The sequence below is a fragment of the Chlorocebus sabaeus genome, chromosome 18 (assembly GCF_047675955.1).
Source record: "Chlorocebus sabaeus isolate Y175 chromosome 18, mChlSab1.0.hap1, whole genome shotgun sequence".
NCBI lineage: Eukaryota > Metazoa > Chordata > Mammalia > Primates > Cercopithecidae > Chlorocebus > Chlorocebus sabaeus.
The window spans coordinates 50,859,327-50,880,316 of record NC_132921.1 but is presented as its reverse complement, the minus strand read 5'-3'; the positions used below and the strand labels follow the sequence as shown (position 1 = coordinate 50,880,316).

The window sequence follows — 20,990 nt, the reverse complement described above, 5'->3', positions numbered from 1 at the left end:
TAGGAAACCTAGCCTGGGCGACAGAGTCAGACTCCGTCTAAAACACACACACACACACACACACACACACACACACACACACACACACACACGGCAAAATTCCTTATTCCAAAGCCTTTCTGATCTGGCCCTTTCCTCTTTTTTTATAGCCTCTTTCTTGGTTATCCATCATTGCATCACATGCCTTAGCCATGTTGAATTATTTGTTCCGTATCTTTGCCATTCTTGAAAAACAATATGACTGTGGTTAAAAATGTAGGCTTGGACCCAGAGTGCTGGGTTCAAATTTCAGATGTCACTTACTAATTGTATTACCTTGGCAAGAAATTGCCACAGTTGTCTCATCTGTTTAAGGAAAGGTATGAGAGGCGATGATGATATTAGGACCTCATTGGGTTGAAGTTAACAAATGAGTTAATATAAGTAAAGAAACTTGAATGGTACTTTGCTTGAAAAATGTTATTTCTTCCTCATCATCATCATTATCACTCCCTCACCTCCACACTTTTACCAGTAATATCCCAACCTGCATTTTGCCAGCTGGTCGACTTTTTTCTTCCCCTTGAAGACTTAGACCAAGTATTAGCTACTCAGTAAAATTCTTCCTGAACTCTAGAATTTCTTCTTCTTGGTAGAACTGTTGTATTTATTTATTTATTTCAGCCTGTCTACTCACCTAGAATGAGCTTTTTAGTCTTATTTATTTCTATATCCTATGCAGAGTTCTGATTGCAATGGAATAACTGAATTTGCATATGGATTTTTAGTCAGTAAGAAAATTGGCAAAGGAAGGAAAAGTGGTTTTTTTTTTAATTTTTAAATTTATTTTGTTTGTTCTGTTTTGTTTTTAGACAGGGTCTTGCTCTGTCATCCAGGCTGGAATGCAATGGCGTGAACATGGCTCACTGTAGCCTCAACCTCCTGAGCTCAAGCAATCCTTCTGCCTCAGTCTCCCATGTAGCTAGGACCACAGGCGCATGCCACCACATCCATCTAATTTTTGATTTTTTGGGGGGCGGGGGGGTTTTTGGTGTTAAACAAATTGAGCTGAGGTTCTCAATTTGTTGCCCACGCTGGTCTCGAACTCCTGACCTCAGGCGATCCACCTGCCTTGGCTTCTCAAAGTGCTGGGATTACAGGTGTGAGCCACCATGCCCAGCCAGAAATGTTTATTTTTATTTTTATTTTTAATTTATTTATTTGTAGACAGAGTTTTGCTCTTGTTGCCCAGGCTAGAGTGCAATGACGCGATCTCAGCTCACTGCAACATCCACCTCCCAGGTTCAAGTGATTCTCCTGCCTAAGCCTCCCAAGTAGCTGGGATTACAGGTGCCCACGACCACTCCCGACTAATTAATTTTAGCATTTTTTGTAGAGATGGGGTTTCACCATGTTGGCCAGGCTGGTCTCAAACTCCTGACCTCAGGTGATTGATCCACCTGCCTTGGCCTCCCAAAGTGTTGGGATTACAGGCATGAACCACCGCGCCCAGCCAGAAATTTTTTGTTTGTTTGTTTTAATGGTAGGAAAAATAAGATATGATCCATGGTATACTCATGGTCTGAGCAGGAAACAGTGGGCTCTAATTATGCAGTTTGAGGAGAATTTAGTAAAGGGACTATTTTCAAAGAATAGTATATTAGGTACACTATATAAGTAGGGTATAGGAAGCCACAAGGAATAATGGTGTGCTCTGGGTCTGCTGAAAGCAGGAGAGAGGAGGAAATAGATACCAGAACCTGAAGAAGACAGCTGAATAGAGCATGGCTATGGAAATTCTTAAAGTGGCATTATCTGAGTAGAAAAAAAAAATTGCAAAATAAATTCATAGATCATTTCACGAATTCATACTGTTTATTATACCTTCTGAAGTGCTGGACACACTCCACATGTTATTGAATATACAGGAATCGGTAAAACAGACATTATTTTTTCCATATATCTAACTGTAAGCTATAACTTCCAGTTGAGCCATCTAAAATAATCTATGCCACTTTCATTCATATCATTCAGAGTAGTACTGTTTACTATAAATTAGTAAATATTGGAGGATGTTTTAGTAAAATTCTTGCATTGGTGTGGGGTAGTTTCCCATAATAATTAGATAGCAGTGCTAATTTTACTAAGGCCATTCCTATTTTATAACAAAATTCTGCTTCTAACATAAGGTTATATATTTTTGTTTTCTTTAACCACAGGAAGTGGGGAGGAGGAGGGAAGATGAATGTAATCATTAAGATACAGAAGACATTTCAATTTTATCTTCCTTGGAAATCATTTGGTCTGTTTTCAGACTGTTCCTACTAATCTTGACTCTTTGTAAACATTAATAAGTGGGTATCAGTAGGCTTATACAGTTTATTTCAAATACAGCTCTTCACAAAAACTAAAAAAAGGAAAATTGCCAGCAGTCTTTTATTTTTCCTAATAAATTTCTCTCCAGATTGTTTAATATTTTAAGTGGCTAAATAACTATGAAGAAATCTGGCATAGTATTAAAATGTTCTTTTTCTTGTTTATAGGTATTCTTCATATATTCTGGATAATAATCTTTTGTTATGGCTGGGTACAGTGGCTTACACCTGTAATCCCAGCTTTGGGAGGCTGAGGCGGGCAGATCACCTGAGGTCAGGAGTTCAAGACCAGCCTGGCCAACATGGTGAACCCTTGTCTCTACTAAAAATAAAAAAATTAGCCAGGCGTGGTGACACACAACTGTAGTCCCAACTACTCAGGAAGCTGAGGCAGGAGAATTGCTTAAACCCGGGAGGCAGAGGTTGCAGTGATCCAAGATCTGGCCACTGTATTCCAGCCTGGGAGATAGGGCAAGACTCTTTCTCAAAAAATAATGATAATGCTGGCGCGGTGGTTCACGCCTGTGATCCCAGCACTTTGGGAGGCCGAGGTAGGCAGATCACTAGGTCAGAAGTTTGAGACCAGCCTGGCCAACATGGTAAAACCTTGTCTCTACTAAAAAATACAAAAATTAGCTGGGCGTGGTGATGCGCACCTGTAATCCCAGCTACTCAAGAGGCTGAGGCAGGAGAATTGCTTGAACCTGGGAGGCCGAGGTTGCAGTGAGCTGGGATCGTGTCAGTACACTCCAGCCTGGGCAACAGAGCGAGACTCTGTCTCAAAAAAAGAAAAAAAAAAAATCCTTTGCTACATGCATTGCAGATATCTTTGTTTAGTCTTTGGCTGGTTTTGTATGGTGTCTTTTGACATAGAAAAGTATTTACATGTATTTACATGTATTACACTCCCAAAGTGCTGGGATTACAGCACTTGTATTTGCATATATATGTATATTCTTTAATTTTCTTTTTATATCATGCTTGAGAAATTTTTTCTACATCAAGGTAAAAGATATTTTCTTCTTAAACTTTAAAAGCTGAGCTTTTCACATTTATTTGAGATGTATAATGTGAGGTAGGAAAAATTTTCCCTATGTGATAAACCATTTGTTTTGGTACCATTCATTGAGGAGCCGGTTCTTTGTCTACTGATTTATAATGCCACTTCTGTTCTACACATCTCTGCATTCTGGTGTTTTTTCCGGGGGTGGGGGGGGTGGCAGTAGGAGGTGATCCATTTTTCATTCCTCTAGAAATATGACCTCTCTTATTTTATTATTTATTTTATTGAAGCAGGGTCTCACTGTGTTGCCCAGACCAATCTCAAACTCTGGGGATCAAACAGTCCTCCTGCCTTAGCCTCCCAAAGTGTTGAGATCACAGGCATGAGCCACTGTGGTGCCTGGCCTCTTTCTCATTTTATTTTATTTATTATTTTTATTTTTTTGAGACAGAGTCTCTCTCTCTCAGACTGGAGTGCAGTGGTGCTATGTCAGCTCACTACAACCTCCACCTCTGGGTTCAAGTGATTCTTCTGCCTCAGACTCCCGAGTAACGGGGACTACAGGCATGCACTACCACGCCTGGCTAATTTTTGTATTTTTGGTACAGACAGAGTTTCGCCATGTTGGCCAAGCTGGTCTCGGCCTCCTGGCCTCAGGTGATCCACCTGCCTTAGCCTCCCAAAGTGCTGGGATTACAGGAGTGAGCCACTGCGCCCAGTCTCTTTCTCATTTTAAAAAAATGCATTAACAGTTCATTTAGAACTTGAGTAAATGTTTTATATCTTTTTCTAGTAAAACCTTATAGTTTCTGTTGCTATAAAAATGAGCCCTTTTTTCCCTGTTTGATAATCTAATTAGTTATTACTAGAGAATAGAAATATCAATTGATTTTTATGTTAATCTTGTTTTCAGCAACTTTGATGATTTATTAGTTGTAATAGTTCTAATCTGGTAGTTCTTAAAATCTGTTGATTCTTTTACATTTATTATATAGAAAATCATATTTTCCTACAGTTTTGTCTGCTCCTTTTAAACCTACTGTTCTAGATAATACTTGATTTATTGCATTGAGTAGGTTTTCTATTCAGTGTTAAATAGCAGGCACCTTTTTCTTGTTCCTGATTTTAGTGGGAATACACCTATAATTTTACGAATAAGTATAATATTTACTATAGTTTTTTAGCATAGATCTTTTAGTTTTACAGTTTATCTGCTCCATGTCAGTATTACCCTGAATTTAAGATTTCCCCATTAAATAGTTTTACTCAAATCAGAATCATATATGAAATTAAAAACATATATACATCTGGCTAGAGTTCCAGATATTCTGATATCTGGAGTCTAGGCATTTATATTTTTAAAAAGCATGTGCTTACTCTTTAACATTGGATAGAGATCCTATTGAATGCAGTAAACCAAGTGAGATATAGAACATTAAATTTAAAAGCAACAGACATAACTATGGGAAAATAAATTTTTGTTTTTGTTTTATTATGGAGATTGAATTTTATTGGTGTTTCTGTATCTGATAAAATCTTATAATTTTTAAAAAATAATTTACTGTCAGTAATTGATTTTCTATTGTTGAACCTATTCTGAGCTAAATGAGCAGGCATGATACAAGGATGAGCAGACATGATGAATACAACAGGCCAGGCATGAAACAAAGATGACTAAGAAGAACTAGAATGATGATAATGATAGGAATAATGGAAAAATTGAGAGTTACAATGGTAGACAGAAGGGAGAACATGTTTAAAAAGGGTATTAACTTTGATATTAAATGCTTTAAATCAGAAGTTTTGTGATTGCATTACCCTATCAGTAAAAGAATTGAGTATGTACCCCCAGTGTTTGTTTATTTAAAGCTATGCATAGTACTGGCCGGGTGTGGTGGCTCACGCCTGTAATCCCTGCACTTTGGGAGATCGAGGTGGGTGGATCACTTGAGGTCAGGACCAGCTGGGCCAACATGTAAAACCCTGTCTCTACTAAAAATACAAAAATTAGCCAGGCATGGTGGCATGTGCCGGTAGACCCAGCTACTCGGGAGGCCGAGGCAGGAGAATCACTTGAACCCAGGAGGAGGAGTTTGCAATGAGCCGAGATTGCGCTACTGCACTCCAGCCTGGGAGACAGAGCAAGACTGTCTCAAAAAAAAAAAAAAAAAGTAGATCCAAATGGAAAATGTATGCCATAGGATAAAATAAAAATTTTCAATCTTGGCTGTGTGTGGTGGCTCACGCTTATAATCCCAGCACTTTGGGAGGCCAAGGCAGGTGGATACCCTGAGGTCGGGAGTTCGAGACCAGCCTGACCAACATGGAGAAACTGTCTCTACTAAAAATACAAAAACGAGCTGGGTGTGGTCGTGCATGCCGGTAATCCCAACTTCTCAGGAGGCTAAGGCAGGAGAATCACTCGAACCCGGGAGACGGAGGTTGCAGTGAGCCACGATTGTGCCACTGCACTCCAGCCCGGGCAAGAAGAGCGAAACTCCATCTCAAAAAAAAAAAAAAAAAAAAGCCCCAAAATTTTAAGCCTATTTTCTAAATATAAAAAGGACTGTTGCTGAAATTTGCATCTTCCCCAATGATGTTATAGTTCTATAAACCAATTAGAAGTTGTTATAGTATTTTTAAAGGGCACATTTAAAACCCATTGATTATGTTAATTTAGAAGATTTTTAAGCTGGTTAGAAAAATCTACCAATTTTAAATGTATAGATATGAGTTGTTTAATTGGTGAACACATGCTGTTTTTGGTAACAATCATATAACACTCCCTTAATAAATGCACTCTCCATAATTTGACTTTATTTTGAAGAGCAGGTTTTTAGTTCCAGAAAGGTGCAAATAATAGTTTAATAGTCTATTTGGGTTATGTACTTTCTTTTCAGACAGAGTTTTGCTCTTGTTGCCCAGGCTGGAGTGCAGTGGCACGATCTCAGCTCTCTACAACCTCTGCCTTCTGGTTTCAAGCAATTCTGCCTCAGCCTCCCAAGTAGCTGGGATTACACGCCCGGCTAATTTTTGTTTTTAGTAGAGACGGGGTTTCACCACGTTGGCTAGGCTAGTCTCGAACTCCTGACTTTGTGATCTGCCTGCCTCGGCCTCCCAGAGTGCTGGGATTACAGGTGTGAGCCACTGCGCCCAGCCTGGGTTATGTGTTTTTTTTTTTTTTTTTGAGATGGAGTCTTGCTCTGTTGCCCAGGCTGGAGTGCAGTGGCGTGATCTCGACTCACTGCAAGCTCCGCCTCCTGGGTTCATGCCATTCTCCTACCTCAGCCTCCCCAGCAGCTGGGACTACAGGCACCCGCCACCACGCCTGGCTAATTTTTTTGTATTTTTAGTAGAGACGGGGTTTCACCCTGTTAGCCAGGATGGTCTTGATCTCCTGACCTCGTGATCCACCCACCTCCCAAAGTGCTGGGATTACAGGCGTGAGCTGCCACGCCCAGCCAGGTTATGTATTTTAACAGTGAAGTTTGCTTGCTTGCTTGGGCTCTGTGTGGAGACATAACATGGTTATCTTCACAGAAGTGAACTGTCATTGGAATGGTGCCTTTTCACTGTGTACACATTGTTGTGTATACATTTATTATGAAAGTAAACAGAAAAGAAAGATCAGCTGCTAGGTAGATGATATAGTATTCCTTGTCTTTTTATAAAGGAAAAATGAATAACCAGTTTAAGTTCAACTTTTTAAACTTTGGCATTGAGATATAGAACCAACCTGTGTTGTACAATTTTTTCTTAGCCACTACCTATCTTATTACTGTGTTAAGATTTCTACTGTTAAAAGACATTTGCTTTTATAAAATTGACCACGTTGGGCTGGGCGTGGTGGCTCACGCCTGTAATCCCAGCAGTTTGGGAGGCTGGGGTGGGTGGATCACTTGAGCTCAGGAGTTCAAGACCAGCCTGGCCAACATGGCAAAACCCCATCTCTACTGAAATTACAAAAATTAGCCAGTCGTGGTGGCTCACACCTGTAATCCCAGCTACTTGGGAGGCTGAGGCAGAAGAATTGCTCGAACCCAGGAGGTGGAGGTTGCAGTGAGCCAGAATTGCACCACTGCACTCCAACCTGGGCGACAGATTGAGACTCCATCTCAAAAAAAAAATAAATAAATAAAAATTGACCGCATTGATCAAATTCTGTAGCACACAAGTGACAGTCCCTGTATGGAATACTTACTCTTCCCTCAGGATTCCTCTGATATTCCATATGACACATGACTCTTTGGCATATGGTAAAAGTAGAGATGTCAAGTTCTATATATTAAATGTTAGTGAAGCCTGGTTTCTTTCCTTTTTGGAAATAAAATACAAACATAATGAACATTTACATATTTTCTTAAATTACTCCACTTTGGAGGGCATAACCTTATACCATGTCCTAGTTTCAAGTAAAAAAGTTCACAAATTCTTGAGTCTACCCTAGCATTTAAAAGCTTACTAGTCTAGGTAAAGGTAGAGGAATGGGATTTAAGGTAATTCTGCAAAATTCTCCATACTTCTGTAACTGTGCATAAGTTAATTTTAAAGAACATGAATAAGAATCTAGTAAGCAGTCAACTTATTTAAAAGTAATTAATATTGTAATTATTTCATAGTTCAGAACCATTTGAAGTTCAGATTTTGTTTTTTATTTTTATTTTTTTATTTTTATTTATTTATTTTTTTTCTTGTGTCGAGGGCTGACTTTCAATAGATCGCAGCGAGGGAGCTGCTCTGCTACGTACGAAACCCCGACCCAGAAGCAGGTCGTCTACGAATGGTTTAGCGCCAGGTTCCCCACGAATGTGCGTTGCGTGACGGGCGAGGGGGCGGCCGCCTTTCCGGCCGCACCCCGTTTCCCAGGACGAAGGGCATTCCGCACCGGACCCCGGTCCCGCAGATTTTGTTTTTTAAAGGACCCAATAGGAAGAAGGAGTATTGAAGTTCAGAATTTTAAAACAAATTCAGACTAGTCTTCTTCATTAATGGTTCAAGATAATGAACCTTTAATGTGTTTTCATTACTTTGAGGTACTAACTTTTTCCCCCTGTGCTTCTTAAGCAATAGGAGTGAAACATCCACATCTGATAACACAGAAACTTACCAAGAGAATACAAGGTAAGCTTTTGAAAAATCCTGCCACTTTAGCAAATAATATATTTATTACTTTATCAAATAGCTTTTTAAATTAAACTTTTTTTTTTTTTTTTGAGACAGAGTCTCGCTTTGTTTGCCCAGGCTGGAGCAGTGGTGTGATCTTGGCTCACTGCAACCTGCGCCTCCCAGGTTCAAGTGATTCTTCTGCCTCAGTCTCCTGAGTATCTGGTATTACAGGCGCCTGCCACCACGCCTGGCTAATTTTTGTATTTTTAGTAGAGACAGGGTTTCACCATGTTGGCCAGGCTGGTCTCGAACTCCTGACCTCAGATAATCCACCTACCTCGGGCTCCCAAAGTGCTGGGATTACAGGCATGAGCCACCGCGCCTGGCTGTAAATTAAACTTTAAAAATTCAGTTAAATCATTAGGCATAGTGTTTGAAGTTAGCAGTTTAGAAATAGAAAATGCAGTTACTGCTTTTAAGAATCACATTAGGTTAGAAGAGTTTAGCTATTCTCTTTCACTGTGGTCAGGTTTCTTCCACACATTATTCAGGTAAAGTTGTCCATGTTGAACTGTCCCTTCCTGAAATTCAGAAGTATTAAAACTCAGTGATGCTTGATCCTTAGAATGTTTTCGAGTATTTCATTCTCATGATCAGTGCTTTTTTTGCTTTTCTTTTGAATTTTGGATGTTGGATTCCTAGGGCCTGATATTTATTAGAGATACAATATTGATGGAAGTCTTTTAAAAGTTTTAAGTTCCTAGATATAAGGTTTGCAAAATGTGGAATACTACAGAATATTAAAAATTTTCAAGGGACATACAATGACAGCTATTGGCATCACACAAACGACTACAATTAAGTTTGGACCTAACTACGTAATAAATGGAGCCAGCTAGGTTTTTGGTTTTGTTTTTGTTTTGACCTAGAGACACCATGAAAAAATTTACTGAGGACACTAAAAGTACTGTAAACTGAGATTGGGAACCTCTGTAATGCATCATTTCCTGAAAACATGTTCAAAATGAGAGAATCTTTGAATAGTCTAATAATTATAACTTTTTAAAAAATGTGTAGTGATTCCTCAAAAAATAGGAGAGCATTATTTTTATGTTATGATTTTGAAGTAAGTATATTTCGTTTAAAATTGTTTTATAGTTCTTCTGGTCATCCTACTTTTAAGTGTCCCCTGTGTCAAGAATCAAATTTTACCAGACAGCGTTTACTGGATCACTGTAACAGTAATCACCTATTTCAGATAGTTCCTGTGGTAAGTACATATGTTTAAGACAGTCTTCTGCTTAGAATAAAACGTGCTGTTCTATTTATTTCACTTTATGTATACGAGGGAAAGTAGTTGATTTATATTTGGTTGGGGCATTATCAGTAGATTTTTGTCAACAAAGGATTGAAGCAAAATGAGATATTTAAAATTGCAGTAACTCTCATTATAAAAAGGGAGATGCATAGTGTGAGGTAATATAGCAGTCTGGAGAAGACTGAAGTAATGAAAGATGAACTGGGAACTCATTCCTGCGCAGTAGCACAACCTGTCCATTGAGGCCTCAGTTACTACTTGCTCTGTAGATGGCAGACAAGTAGATCTAGTCAGGTAGATTGCTATAGGTGAAAATACCTATAAGTAAGAATAAAGTCAGCAGGTCTTTTTATTGTTTTCTTGCAGAATACAGTATGTGAATGCATAAAGCAAGGAAAGAAAAGACTTAGACTTTCTATTTGATGCCTACATATTTTTTATGACATTTTGAGAGTATGTAAGAAAATGGTGAGAGCTTTTTGATAGTGAGGGAGATAGAGCAGAATTCAGGATTCCAGCAGACAATGATCCTAGAAGTGTTTCACAGGTAAGTTATTTCAGCTGTGAATGGAACAGGAGAAACTGAGCTGGGAGAGATATTTCCCTTTCAGCTGAACATTTTGATATATAAATACTGTCTTCAGAAAGAAGAGGAAGGAAAATGTTATCAATAAGCATTTAGATATTTCTAAGTTGTTTTATTGAGTATGCTAGGAAGAGTTGTGAAAGAATATGCTTCAGGACTGGGCACAGTGGCTCATGCCTGTAATTTAGCACTTTGGGAGGCCAAGAGGGGAGGATTGCTTGAGCCCAAGAGTTCGAGACTAGCCTGGGCAACATAGTGAGACCCTGTCTATTTAAAAATAAAGAAAATAAAAAGAATATGCTTCAATAACCATTGAGGATGATCTTAAGCTCTCACATACCACCTAAGAAGGTACACTACCTACTTTGCTTATTAGAATGGGTTCAGTTATGCTTAGACAAATACAGTGCCAAAGAAATTCCAGGAAATCTCACTCATATTTAAGATTTTACTTAGTTTTATATTGGATTACCAAATTTTTATTCATTTCTGCATAATATTCGATATATCATAAACTTTGACTAGAGTTTAATTACTGAAGGTTTTTTGTGTGTTATTACAATTATGTTATCCATTCACTTTGTAAGATGTACTTCATTTAAATGTAAGGATATGGCTGGGTGTGGTGGCACATGCCTTTAATCCCAGCACTATGGGAGGCCAAGGCAGGAGGATTGCTTGAGCCCAGGAGTTTGAGACCCAGCCTGGACAACAGCGAGACCGTGTCTCTAGTTTAAAAAAAGAAAAGAAAAACTAAGGATACAATTTAAAGTAAATTTTCCAGTTTACTTCATTTTTATTTTACTTACAAATGAAATAAAACTAATACTAATTATATGATTATTGTATAGATCAAATGAGATAATATATTGGGTATGTTGCAGGCAACCAGTTAGTGGTAACTATTACAGTTGGTATTATTAAAAGCTAGATGTGCTGTTTCTGTTGAAACATTTGTGTAATAAGAGATTTAAGGAATAGAATGATATTCTTACTGTGTTAGATTAATGTCATTTATCTAAGGTAATTAATTGGGAAATGATCTAGTGATGGAACTTGGCCTTTAAAAATGCTTCTCACATAGATATTTTTGGTTACATATCCCTGTGCTATTTTAATAGTCTCAATAATTGTATAATATTTCATTGTTTTTATTAATTTTTGTTTAAAACAATCCGTTTCTTATAGACATGTCCTATTTGTGTGTCTCTTCCTTGGGGAGATCCTAGCCAGATTACCAGAAATTTTGTTAGTCATCTAAATCAGAGACATCAGTTTGATTATGGAGAATTTGTGGTAAGTGAATTCTTCAAGATTAAAAAAGTACTGTTTAAATATTCAAGTTAAAATAACTTTTTTAAAAAATCTAGACTTAAATTTTGTAGCAAGCTGTTGTATCTTACTGGATGGATTTAGAGCAAGTTCTTAGGTTTTTAATAATATTGGTGAACTTTAGCTTGTAGAAATGGTAAAAATGGAGTTTATTCTCTACCTCCTGTACTAGAGAGAATTAATAGAGGAACAGCAAGCACCCAGATTAGCAAAATGATGATTTACATGAAAACTGTGTAGATTTAAGGGAAAATTGTACCTACAAGAGAAGTAAAATTGGTACAACATATGGAGGATACATTTCTCATGTCATATAAGTTGCTTGTATTATGCTAGAAATCTTAGATTTCTCACATCTAACAAACATGTAAGACACATCCTTTTTAAAATGAGGGAGCTTAGTTATCAGGCAAAGCTAGGTTACAAAGAGACTAAGAGTGTAAGAGAAGTTATATAATGTAAAAATGAATTCAGAGCAAAATGGATTAATTTCTACTTCTAAATATGTGTGATGTACTTTTAAAATTAGGTGAATACCTGTTTTATTAATTGTTAAATTGCATTTTATTCAACTTCAGTTTAATCAAAACTTTATTTAAAATTAGCCCTGACAAAGAATGGCTATTTGTTTTCCAGTTTAGGTAAGCACAGTGACATGAACAAAATCTACATTTTTGTCTGCCTTCCAGTGTTGATTCTAGATTATTATTAAATTCTCATTGTAAGAAAGATTGTAATGTGTTTGGAAATACAAAAATTTGTGAACCACTTTTGATCTAACTGTCAAGTTGTTTTACCTTGCCATAGAAAAGTAGGTAATCTAGGCAGGGCGCGGTGGCTCACACCTGTAATCCCAGCACTTTGGGAGGCAGAGGTGGGCGGATCACAAGGTCAGGAGATCAAGACTATCCTTACTAATATGGTGAAACCCGGTCTTTACTAAAAATACAAAAAATTAGCCAGGTGTGGTTGCGGGTGCCTGTAGTCCCAGCTACTCAGGAGGCTGAGGCAGAAGAATGGGATGAACCCAGGAGGCGGAGCTTGCAGCGAGCAGAGATCATGCCACTGCACTCCAGCCTGGATGACAAAGTGAGATTCCGTCTTAAAAAAAAAAAAAAGACAAGAAAAGTCAATAATCTAATTATTTCACATTGTCAAATAGAGGCCTTAATTTTAAAGCAAAACTCATAGGGCATAAAATTGATAGCAAATATAGCAAATGTAATTTTTAAAATTAAGGAGTAGTTTTATAACTGATTGAATAAGCTGTAGACTTCATGTTATGGTTAAGAATTTATTACTCAGCTGGGCACGATGGCTCATGCCTGTAATCCCATTACTTTGGGAGGCTGAGGCAGGTGGATCACCGGAGGTCGGGAGTTCAAGACCAGCCTGACCAACATGGTGAAACCCTGTCTTTACTACAGATACAAAAATTAGGTGGGTGTGATGGTGTGTACCTGTAATCCCAGCTACTTGGGAGGCTGAGGCATAAGAATTGCTTGAGCCCAGGAGGTGGAGGTTGTGGTGAGCCAAGATTGCACCACTGCACTCCAGCCTGAGTGACAGAGCCAAACTCCCGAAAAAAAAAAAAAAAATTCTTACTCAACTTATAATTCAATAAATGCTTGTTTTCTTAAAATCATTTTACTGTCAGGTATTTGGCATTATTTTCTAGAGATGAAATTTTCAAAAAATTCATAAATCAAAAAATATTTATGATTGTGTGTTATGATTAACTTCAGTTGTGTTTTTCATTTTTTATTTTTATTTTTTAAAGAGACAGTCTCCCTGTGTTGCCCAGGCTGGCCTGAAACTCATAGGCTCAAACTTACCTTCTGCCTCAGCCCCCAGAATAGCTGCAACTACAGGCGCATGCTTACCCAGCTTTACAATTAACCACGTTTTTTATTAATGACTTATAAGGCATTATAAAACTCAGATTTTGTTCTGTGGTGATCTGTTTTACAACTGAACTTAAGTTTTTATTAAAGTTTAGGTATTCAAATCTTGTATCTTAAAAGATACCGTTATATCTGTTGTACGTAACTGTCCTGAGTGTGTGTAATGTGTATCAAGATGTCTAATGTATTGGGCAAAGTATTGAGTAGTTGAGTATGTTTTTCCTGTTGACATGAATGTTGTTACTGTTTTTAGAATCTTCAGCTAGATGAAGAAACCCAATATCAAACTGCTGTTGAAGAATCTTTTCAAGTAAACATCTGAAGGCTGTAGACATCTCTGCATCTTTGTACCTGCAAGTGCCATCTTTAAGGGGGAACTACATGAAGTCACCGTTTCAGTAACTTGATGTGTATATTAATAAAAGTAATTCAGTCATTTTAGTTTTTTATTGAAAATAAAGGTGGGGCTTCTAAAAACTTCATCCTCTTGATAAGTTAAAAAATGAAAGTTATGACATGAGCTTTAAAAGCGTAAAAAAGATGTTTCACTAATGTAATGGTAAAAGAGAATCCCTGTTGTACTTTATCTTTTTGTAATATTAAATATTCTTGAATTTTTCATTATTATGTTGCTTTTGGAATTTGGTGCATTCCTCCCATTTACTTTATTATTGTACACATTTAACACACAGTATCAAATTTTGAACGATGTGATTGATATAACCTAACAAATCTGAGCCAGTTATTAGAGTTGCAGAATAGAAACTTGAAGTGCTAAATGGAATAATCCAAAGGAAATTTTTAAACTGCAGATTCTAGCTGAAAAATTCAACTATAAGAAAATTGTATTTATATAACATTTGCTATTTTTGAAGACTAGTGAGATTTCTGTAATAATTTTAGTTCTTTAAAAAGTGAAAGCTTGTTGTAAAGATATTTTCTTTTTGTTATTAGAAGGACATACAAAGAGAAAAATTTATTTCTTTCATGGGCATTTGGTAATTTCAGTCTTTGACTGATTTGTAAGCCTGGAATATACTAAGCTGAATAACAGCTCTTTGGCCTCAGAATTTTCAGTAGCCAGTATTTCTGATTAACTAAGTTGAAACTCTTATTAGAAACTTTCAGTTGGTAATATTGTATTCTAGAAGATGTAAATGAGAGGTTTGACTTCATCTCAGTTTAGAAATTTATTCAAAGCTAAAGATGTGTATGTATATATACATATACTTTTGTGTGTATATATACACACATGTATGTATGTATGCAGTTTGTCAGGTTATATATAGAATTTCTATTAAGGATTTTTTAAATGGACAAGCAATAGGGGGTTGAAGTGTTTATCTGATTTGTTAAAATTTTGTATATCACCAAATTAAAAAGTGATAGTCACAGTGCTAAGTGATCTAGTTGGCTGCTATTACACCTTAAAAATTGAGTTTACACACACACACAATTACCTGTGTATATGGTGCTCATTTGTTATTCTCAAATATAATGTGTGACCGTGATACAATGAGAAAGATTCTACCAACCACTGTTTCACTACTTTTTAGTCAAAATTGGGTTTGTTCTTAGTATTCATTAGTGAAAATCATAAAGTATTTTGTAGAAGGCCCAAATCACAGAATAAAGGACTAAGAGTGGATTCGCTGACATTCCATACTAATATACATTGTTTATGCTTTCTTTAAAATAACTAAAAGAACATAAAAGAGAATCTCAGAAGTAGTTTGCTGCTAATATATACATATATTGTATAAAAAGGTATATTTTGGTTTTGTTAAAACCCTTGTTGACTTTTCTACACTGAACGTTTTTTTAACTTGATTTAATAAAAATGTTAATTTTGGAAGTGGAGTTTTGTAAAAACCTTTTTCAAACAGTAAAGACTTTATTTATGGATTGTAATAACCACAAAAAAAGCCATACATCTTAATGAACATATGCCTTTGTTCTGTCATTTTAAAGAGTGATGTTTACTATGTATGTGCTTGAGCATTTTCTCTGCAGTTACATGGGTGTAATTTAAAAAACAGCTCCATTTTAAGAGACTTTTGACCATAGTTTTTTCCAGTTTAAAGCAGTAACTTTCATAGTTTCTTTCAAAGTTTAATACATCCAATATGTCAAGTTAAACCATTCTGGGATTTGGGAACTTCTTTAAAGGAAAATTGTAGTAGAGGTCATCTTGATGGAATTGTGTTTTAAAGTTTTGTGAATGAGTTAAATATCATTGATAGTCTTGTGTGTCTCACATACCAGCTTTTTCATAAGGAAAATACTATTTGCTTTTATTTGAGAATTTCTCAGTATGAAAATGATTGTTTAAAATTTCCCCTCTTTTTGTCAGTGAATTGGGAATAGGGATAGACTTTACAGATTTAATTTATGGAAATTATGGGGAAAAGTTTTTATTTTTAATATTATAGCTGAGTCAGGATTAAAAGAGGGAAACTGTACTGATACTCCCAATACCTAAATTTCACAGTACCACTTACGAAAGCTATTTCAACAAATTACAGTTTTGTTGTTAAACAGAGCCTTATTTGAGATGTATTGCTTTATTTTTCAATTAAAAGTGGTTTTCTCCTACTTGTGTGTCTAATTAAAATTTTGTCTGGAGGCAAACATTTAACTCTCATAATTCACCCTGAAAGACATATAGGAGATAACACATTATTTTGCATTTAAAAACGTGGATAAGAAAAAGCTACCACATGCTGGTGCTATATGTCAGATTTAACTTTATAAACCTATTTTATCCATTTCAAATTGTTAATCACCTTATGAAGCAATTTTATGAAGTGTCCATGGAGCAAGATTTTCAAGCCCTGTTAGCAGCTAGGCAGAAAGCTTGTTAATTGCTTAATAAATACTTTTATATGGAGATACTACTTTTAAGTAAGATATCAGGATTATAAGACTACATTGCCAAATACAATGTCATATACCTATGGGCTGCTTGGTAAGTATTAATTACGATCTTCAATACATAACTTCTACAGAAACCCCTTACAGCTGCTACTCAAACCCCTTGTAGAAGCGTGATTTTTTATCATACTATGTAGAAAAGGTGTGACCCAGAAAACATGTAAATACACATAAAACTCATAATAGACATAAGTAAAGCACCCATTCCATGATACCAGTTAGTGTGTAACATAATTCTCTGTGCAGTACAGTTTTGAAAAAAGATAGGGAAGGGAGGTGAGTTAAAGGGGGATACAGGACTCTCAGGAAAATGGGTGTTGCAGCCTGTCTCCCCGCTTCAACAACAGTGGTCCAGTCCTGGGATTGAGAAAGATGACATACACTGCATTCTTCCCCCAAGAGGAGTAAAATGGGCGTATTCCATTTGGTACTTGATTGACAATTTAAACTATATTGTACTATGTCCTGTATAACGAACTCCATCCTGAGGAACATATACCCCCATCTCTACAAGTAATCAAAAAATTGGCCGGGTGTGGTGGTGTGCACCTGTAGTCCCAACTACTCAGGAGGCTAAGGTGGGAGGATGGCTTGAGCTTGGGAGGATGAGGCTGCAGTGAGCTGTTACCATGCCACTGCACTCCAGTCTGGATAACAGCAAGACTCTCAACAAAACAAAAAACAGGATTTTTATTTTATTTTTTTTGAGATGGAGTTTGCTGTTGTTGCCCAGGCTGGAGTGCAATGGCATGATCTCGGCTCACTGCAACCTCCACCTCCCGGGTTCAAGCGATTCTCCTGCCTTAGCTGGGATGATAGGCACGCGCCACCATGCCCGGCTAATTTTTTGTATTTAGTAGAGAGAGGATTTCACTATGTTGGTCAGGCTGGTCTTGAACTCCTGACCTCAGGGGATCCACCCACTTCAGCCTCCCAAAGTGCTGGGATTACAGGTGTGGGCCACCATGTCCGGCCAAAAAAACAGGAATTCTTAAGATTGTAATAGTGAAAGACATACTGCAGAATTTAAGACGAGCAAGGCAGGGGAATAAATATGGAAGACTGGTAACCAGATGAGTCACAGCCATTTGGTGGAGGATATGGAGAGGAAGAAAACAGGATGTGAGGGAGATTTCATATTTGTCTAAGTGGGCAATAATGGTACATGATGCTGAAAGTGTACAAAGTGAACAATAACCTGAAGTAATCCATGCTCAGGTCAAGAAGAAAAAAAAAGCATTACTAGAATCTCCTAAGTCTTTTTGTTTCTACTTCCAGTCACAATTAACTACTATCAGTATGTAACTTCTAATACCACACATGGGTTTGTGGTAAGTGGAAGCACACAGTAAATATTATTTTATATTTGGCTTTTATAACATTGTTTTGTGATTTTTCTGTTTTTTTCTTGTGTTTACAGCAGCAGTGACTTGTCTTTGTCCAGAACAGGAAAGCTTAGTCTTCTAAAGTTACATTTTAATATTTGTAAAAGTTGTATTAAATGTATTACAAGTGATTCTTTTATGTATGCTGGCACCTGGGGATGCCAAAGGTAGCTAAAAACAAAACAGGTTGGTCTTCTCCTCATAACTGAGGAAGGAAGTGAAGAGTCTAGCCAAATGACCTTCCGTTGCTCTTACCTGACTTTCCATGAGCTGTGTATGGGATGTTCTTTCTTTCTTTTCTTTTTTTTTTTTTGAGACAGTGTCTCACTCTTACCCAGGCTAGAATGCAGTGGTGCAATTTCTGCTTACTGCAACCTCCATCTCCCAGGTTCAAATGATTCTCCTGCCTCAGCCTCCTGAGTAGCTGGGATTACAGGTGTGCCTCTACACTTGGCTAATTTTTATACTTTTAGTAGAGATGGGTTTCACCCTGTTGTCCAGGATGGTCTCAAACTCCTGGCCCCAAGTGATCCGCCTGCCTTGGCCTCCCACAGTGCTAGAATTACGGGTGTGCACCACCGTGCAGGGCCTGGATGGTTTTTTTGTTGTTGTTTTTTTGGGAGGATGGAGTCTCACTCTGTCACCTAGGCTGGAGTGCAGTGGTGTGACTTCGGCTCACTTCAGCCCCTCCCAGGTTTAAGTGATTCTCCTGCCTCAGCCTCCCGAGTAGCTGGGATTACGGGCATGCGCCACCACACCTAGCTAATTTTTGTATTTTAGTAGAGAGAGGGTTTTGCCATCTTGGCCAGGCTGGTCTCAAACTCCTGACCTCAGGTGATCTGCCCACCTCGGACTCCCAAAGTCCGATTACAGGCGTGAGCCACCATGCCCTACCTCGGCCTGGATGTTTGTTTTCTTTTCAAGGCATTTTTGTAGGTATAGAATTTTATTTTTCTATTTTATTTTTTTGCTAGGCTCCCTCAAATCATGGGAAGTATGAGATTTTAATAAGTATTTAAGGACTATATTTTCTGGGATAGGATCTGAAGCCACCAATAGAAACAAACGGGGTTACAGCAGATACAGAAGGGTGTTGGGTAGATCTTTGTCAGAAGACCACACGTTTAAAACAACTGAGCCTACTTTCTTGGACCAGACAGCCTAGTTTTGATGATTCTGCTGGTTGCTACTTGTGTGGTTTGGACACATTTATTAGCCCCTTTTACCTCTATGGTTTGTGAGGATTGAATTAGTTAATATTACAAAGAGCTTGGAACAGAGCATGTTATGTTTACTATTACTGTGTATCCAATACAAGTCAACCTATTGTATTTATATCTGGCAGGTCCTACTTTAGTCTAAAATCCTGTCAGGACAGTCTGGATTTTTGTTCCCCCTTAAAGATAGAGTCTAAAGAGTTATTAGTCTTTATTTGCTGGCCTCAACTGTTTGTATTTTTTGTAGAGACAGGGTTTCGCCATGTTGCCCAGGTGGGTCTCAAACTCCTGAGTTCAAGTGATCCTCCTGCATTGGCCTCAAGGCCTCAATCCCTTGAGTCTAAACTCCTTGTCTCAAGGGATCTTCAGCCTCTTGAGTTGCTGAGACTACAGGTGTGCGTCACACCTGGTTTGCTAGCCTCAACTTTTGTGGGAAGATCTGAGACATTGTCTTTGTTTCCGAGAAGTACAAATACCCCACACATGAGGAATTCTAAATAAAACATATTTTTTTTTTTTTTTTTTTTTTTTTTTTGAGACAGAGTCTCGCTCTGTCGCCCAGGCTGGAGTGCAGTGGTTGGATCTCCACTCACTGCAAGCTCCGCCTCACAGGTTCACGCCATTCTCCTGCCTCAGCCTCCCAAGTAGCTGGGACTACAGGCGCCCGCCACCGCGCCTGGCTAATTTTTTTTGTATTTTTAGTAGAGACGGGGTTTCACCATGTTAGCCAGGATGGTCTCGATCTCCTGACCTCGTGATCCGCCCATCTTGGCCTCCCAAAGTGCTGGGATTACAGGCTTGAGCCACCGCGCCTGGCAATAAAACATATCTTTTAGAATAATTGTGCCATTGTATTCCAGCCTGGGCAACGAGAGCGAAACTCCTCAAAAAAAAAAATAATAATAATAAAGAAGAAGAACAAAGAACAATCAGCTGATGATCGTACTTCTCAATCGAATGTATACCTAGGATTCATGATGAGAAATTTACTTAACCCACCCATTTTTTAACATGTTTGGTTCTTAGTCCAATAATTAGAATGAAACTATTGTCTCTAGGAGAAAAATTATTTTGCAACATTAGCAAATCACTTGACTAGCTTACGTATGATATCTAGGTTATTTGGTAGTATCAAAGGGTGTAAAATAGTTTTTCTGACCTTTCTGAAAATTTTATGAGTAATGATTGAGAATACTACTCTGTACCAACTGTTTCTGTTTCCAGATAGAATTGATATGTCACAACAGCATTTTCTGTGTTTATGAAGTAATTTTAGGTTTACTTAGCTCACACTTTTCAAACTTCTTGCCTCAGGAGCCCTTTACCCTTAGAAATTATTGAGAACCCAAAAGCAGTTTTGTTTTTGTGAATATAGTCATGCACCACATAACGACATTTTGGTTGTTGATGGGCCACATATACAATGGTGGTCCCTTAAGGTTATAATACTGTATTTTCACTCTACCTTCTCTATGTTTAGCTATGTTTTCTATGTTTAGATATGTTTAGATAAACTGTGTTACAGTTCCTTACAGTATTCAGTATAGTAGCACGCCGTACAGTTCTGTAGCCTAGGAGCAATAGGCCACGCCATGTAACCCAGGTGTGTAGTAGGCTTATACCATCGAGGTTTGTGTAAATATACTCTGTGATGTTCACGCAATGAGGAAATCACCTAATGATAACGTTTCTCAGAACATATTCCTGTCATCAAGCAATGCGTGACTGTATTTATCACATGTTTATCACATATGAAACTGATAAAGTGGACTAGGCCCAGTGGCTGATGGCTGTAATCTCAGCACTTTAGGAGGCCAAAGTAGGAGTATCCCTTGAGGCCAGGGGCTCAAG

The 20,990-nt window shown here is 37.7% G+C and overlaps 1 protein-coding gene across 2 annotated transcripts in view; it reads left to right on the top strand.

Annotated features, from left to right (window-relative positions):
- The window catches only part of RNF138 (ring finger protein 138), a 38,443-nt gene extending 22,245 nt beyond the window's left edge, over positions 1–16,198 (top strand). The window contains exons 4-7 of one of the 2 annotated variants that reach the window (XM_007974352.3): positions 8,422–8,478; positions 9,622–9,733; positions 11,556–11,663; positions 13,857–16,198. In XM_007974352.3, the coding sequence (XP_007972543.1) occupies positions 8,422–8,478; positions 9,622–9,733; positions 11,556–11,663; positions 13,857–13,925 (346 nt within the window). In that variant the 3' untranslated portion in view covers positions 13,926–16,198. The remainder of the gene's footprint in view (positions 1–8,421; positions 8,479–9,621; positions 9,734–11,555; positions 11,664–13,856) is intronic. The other variant, XM_037982420.2, reaches the window with a different exon arrangement.
- The last annotated feature ends 4,792 nt before the right edge of the window (positions 16,199–20,990 follow it).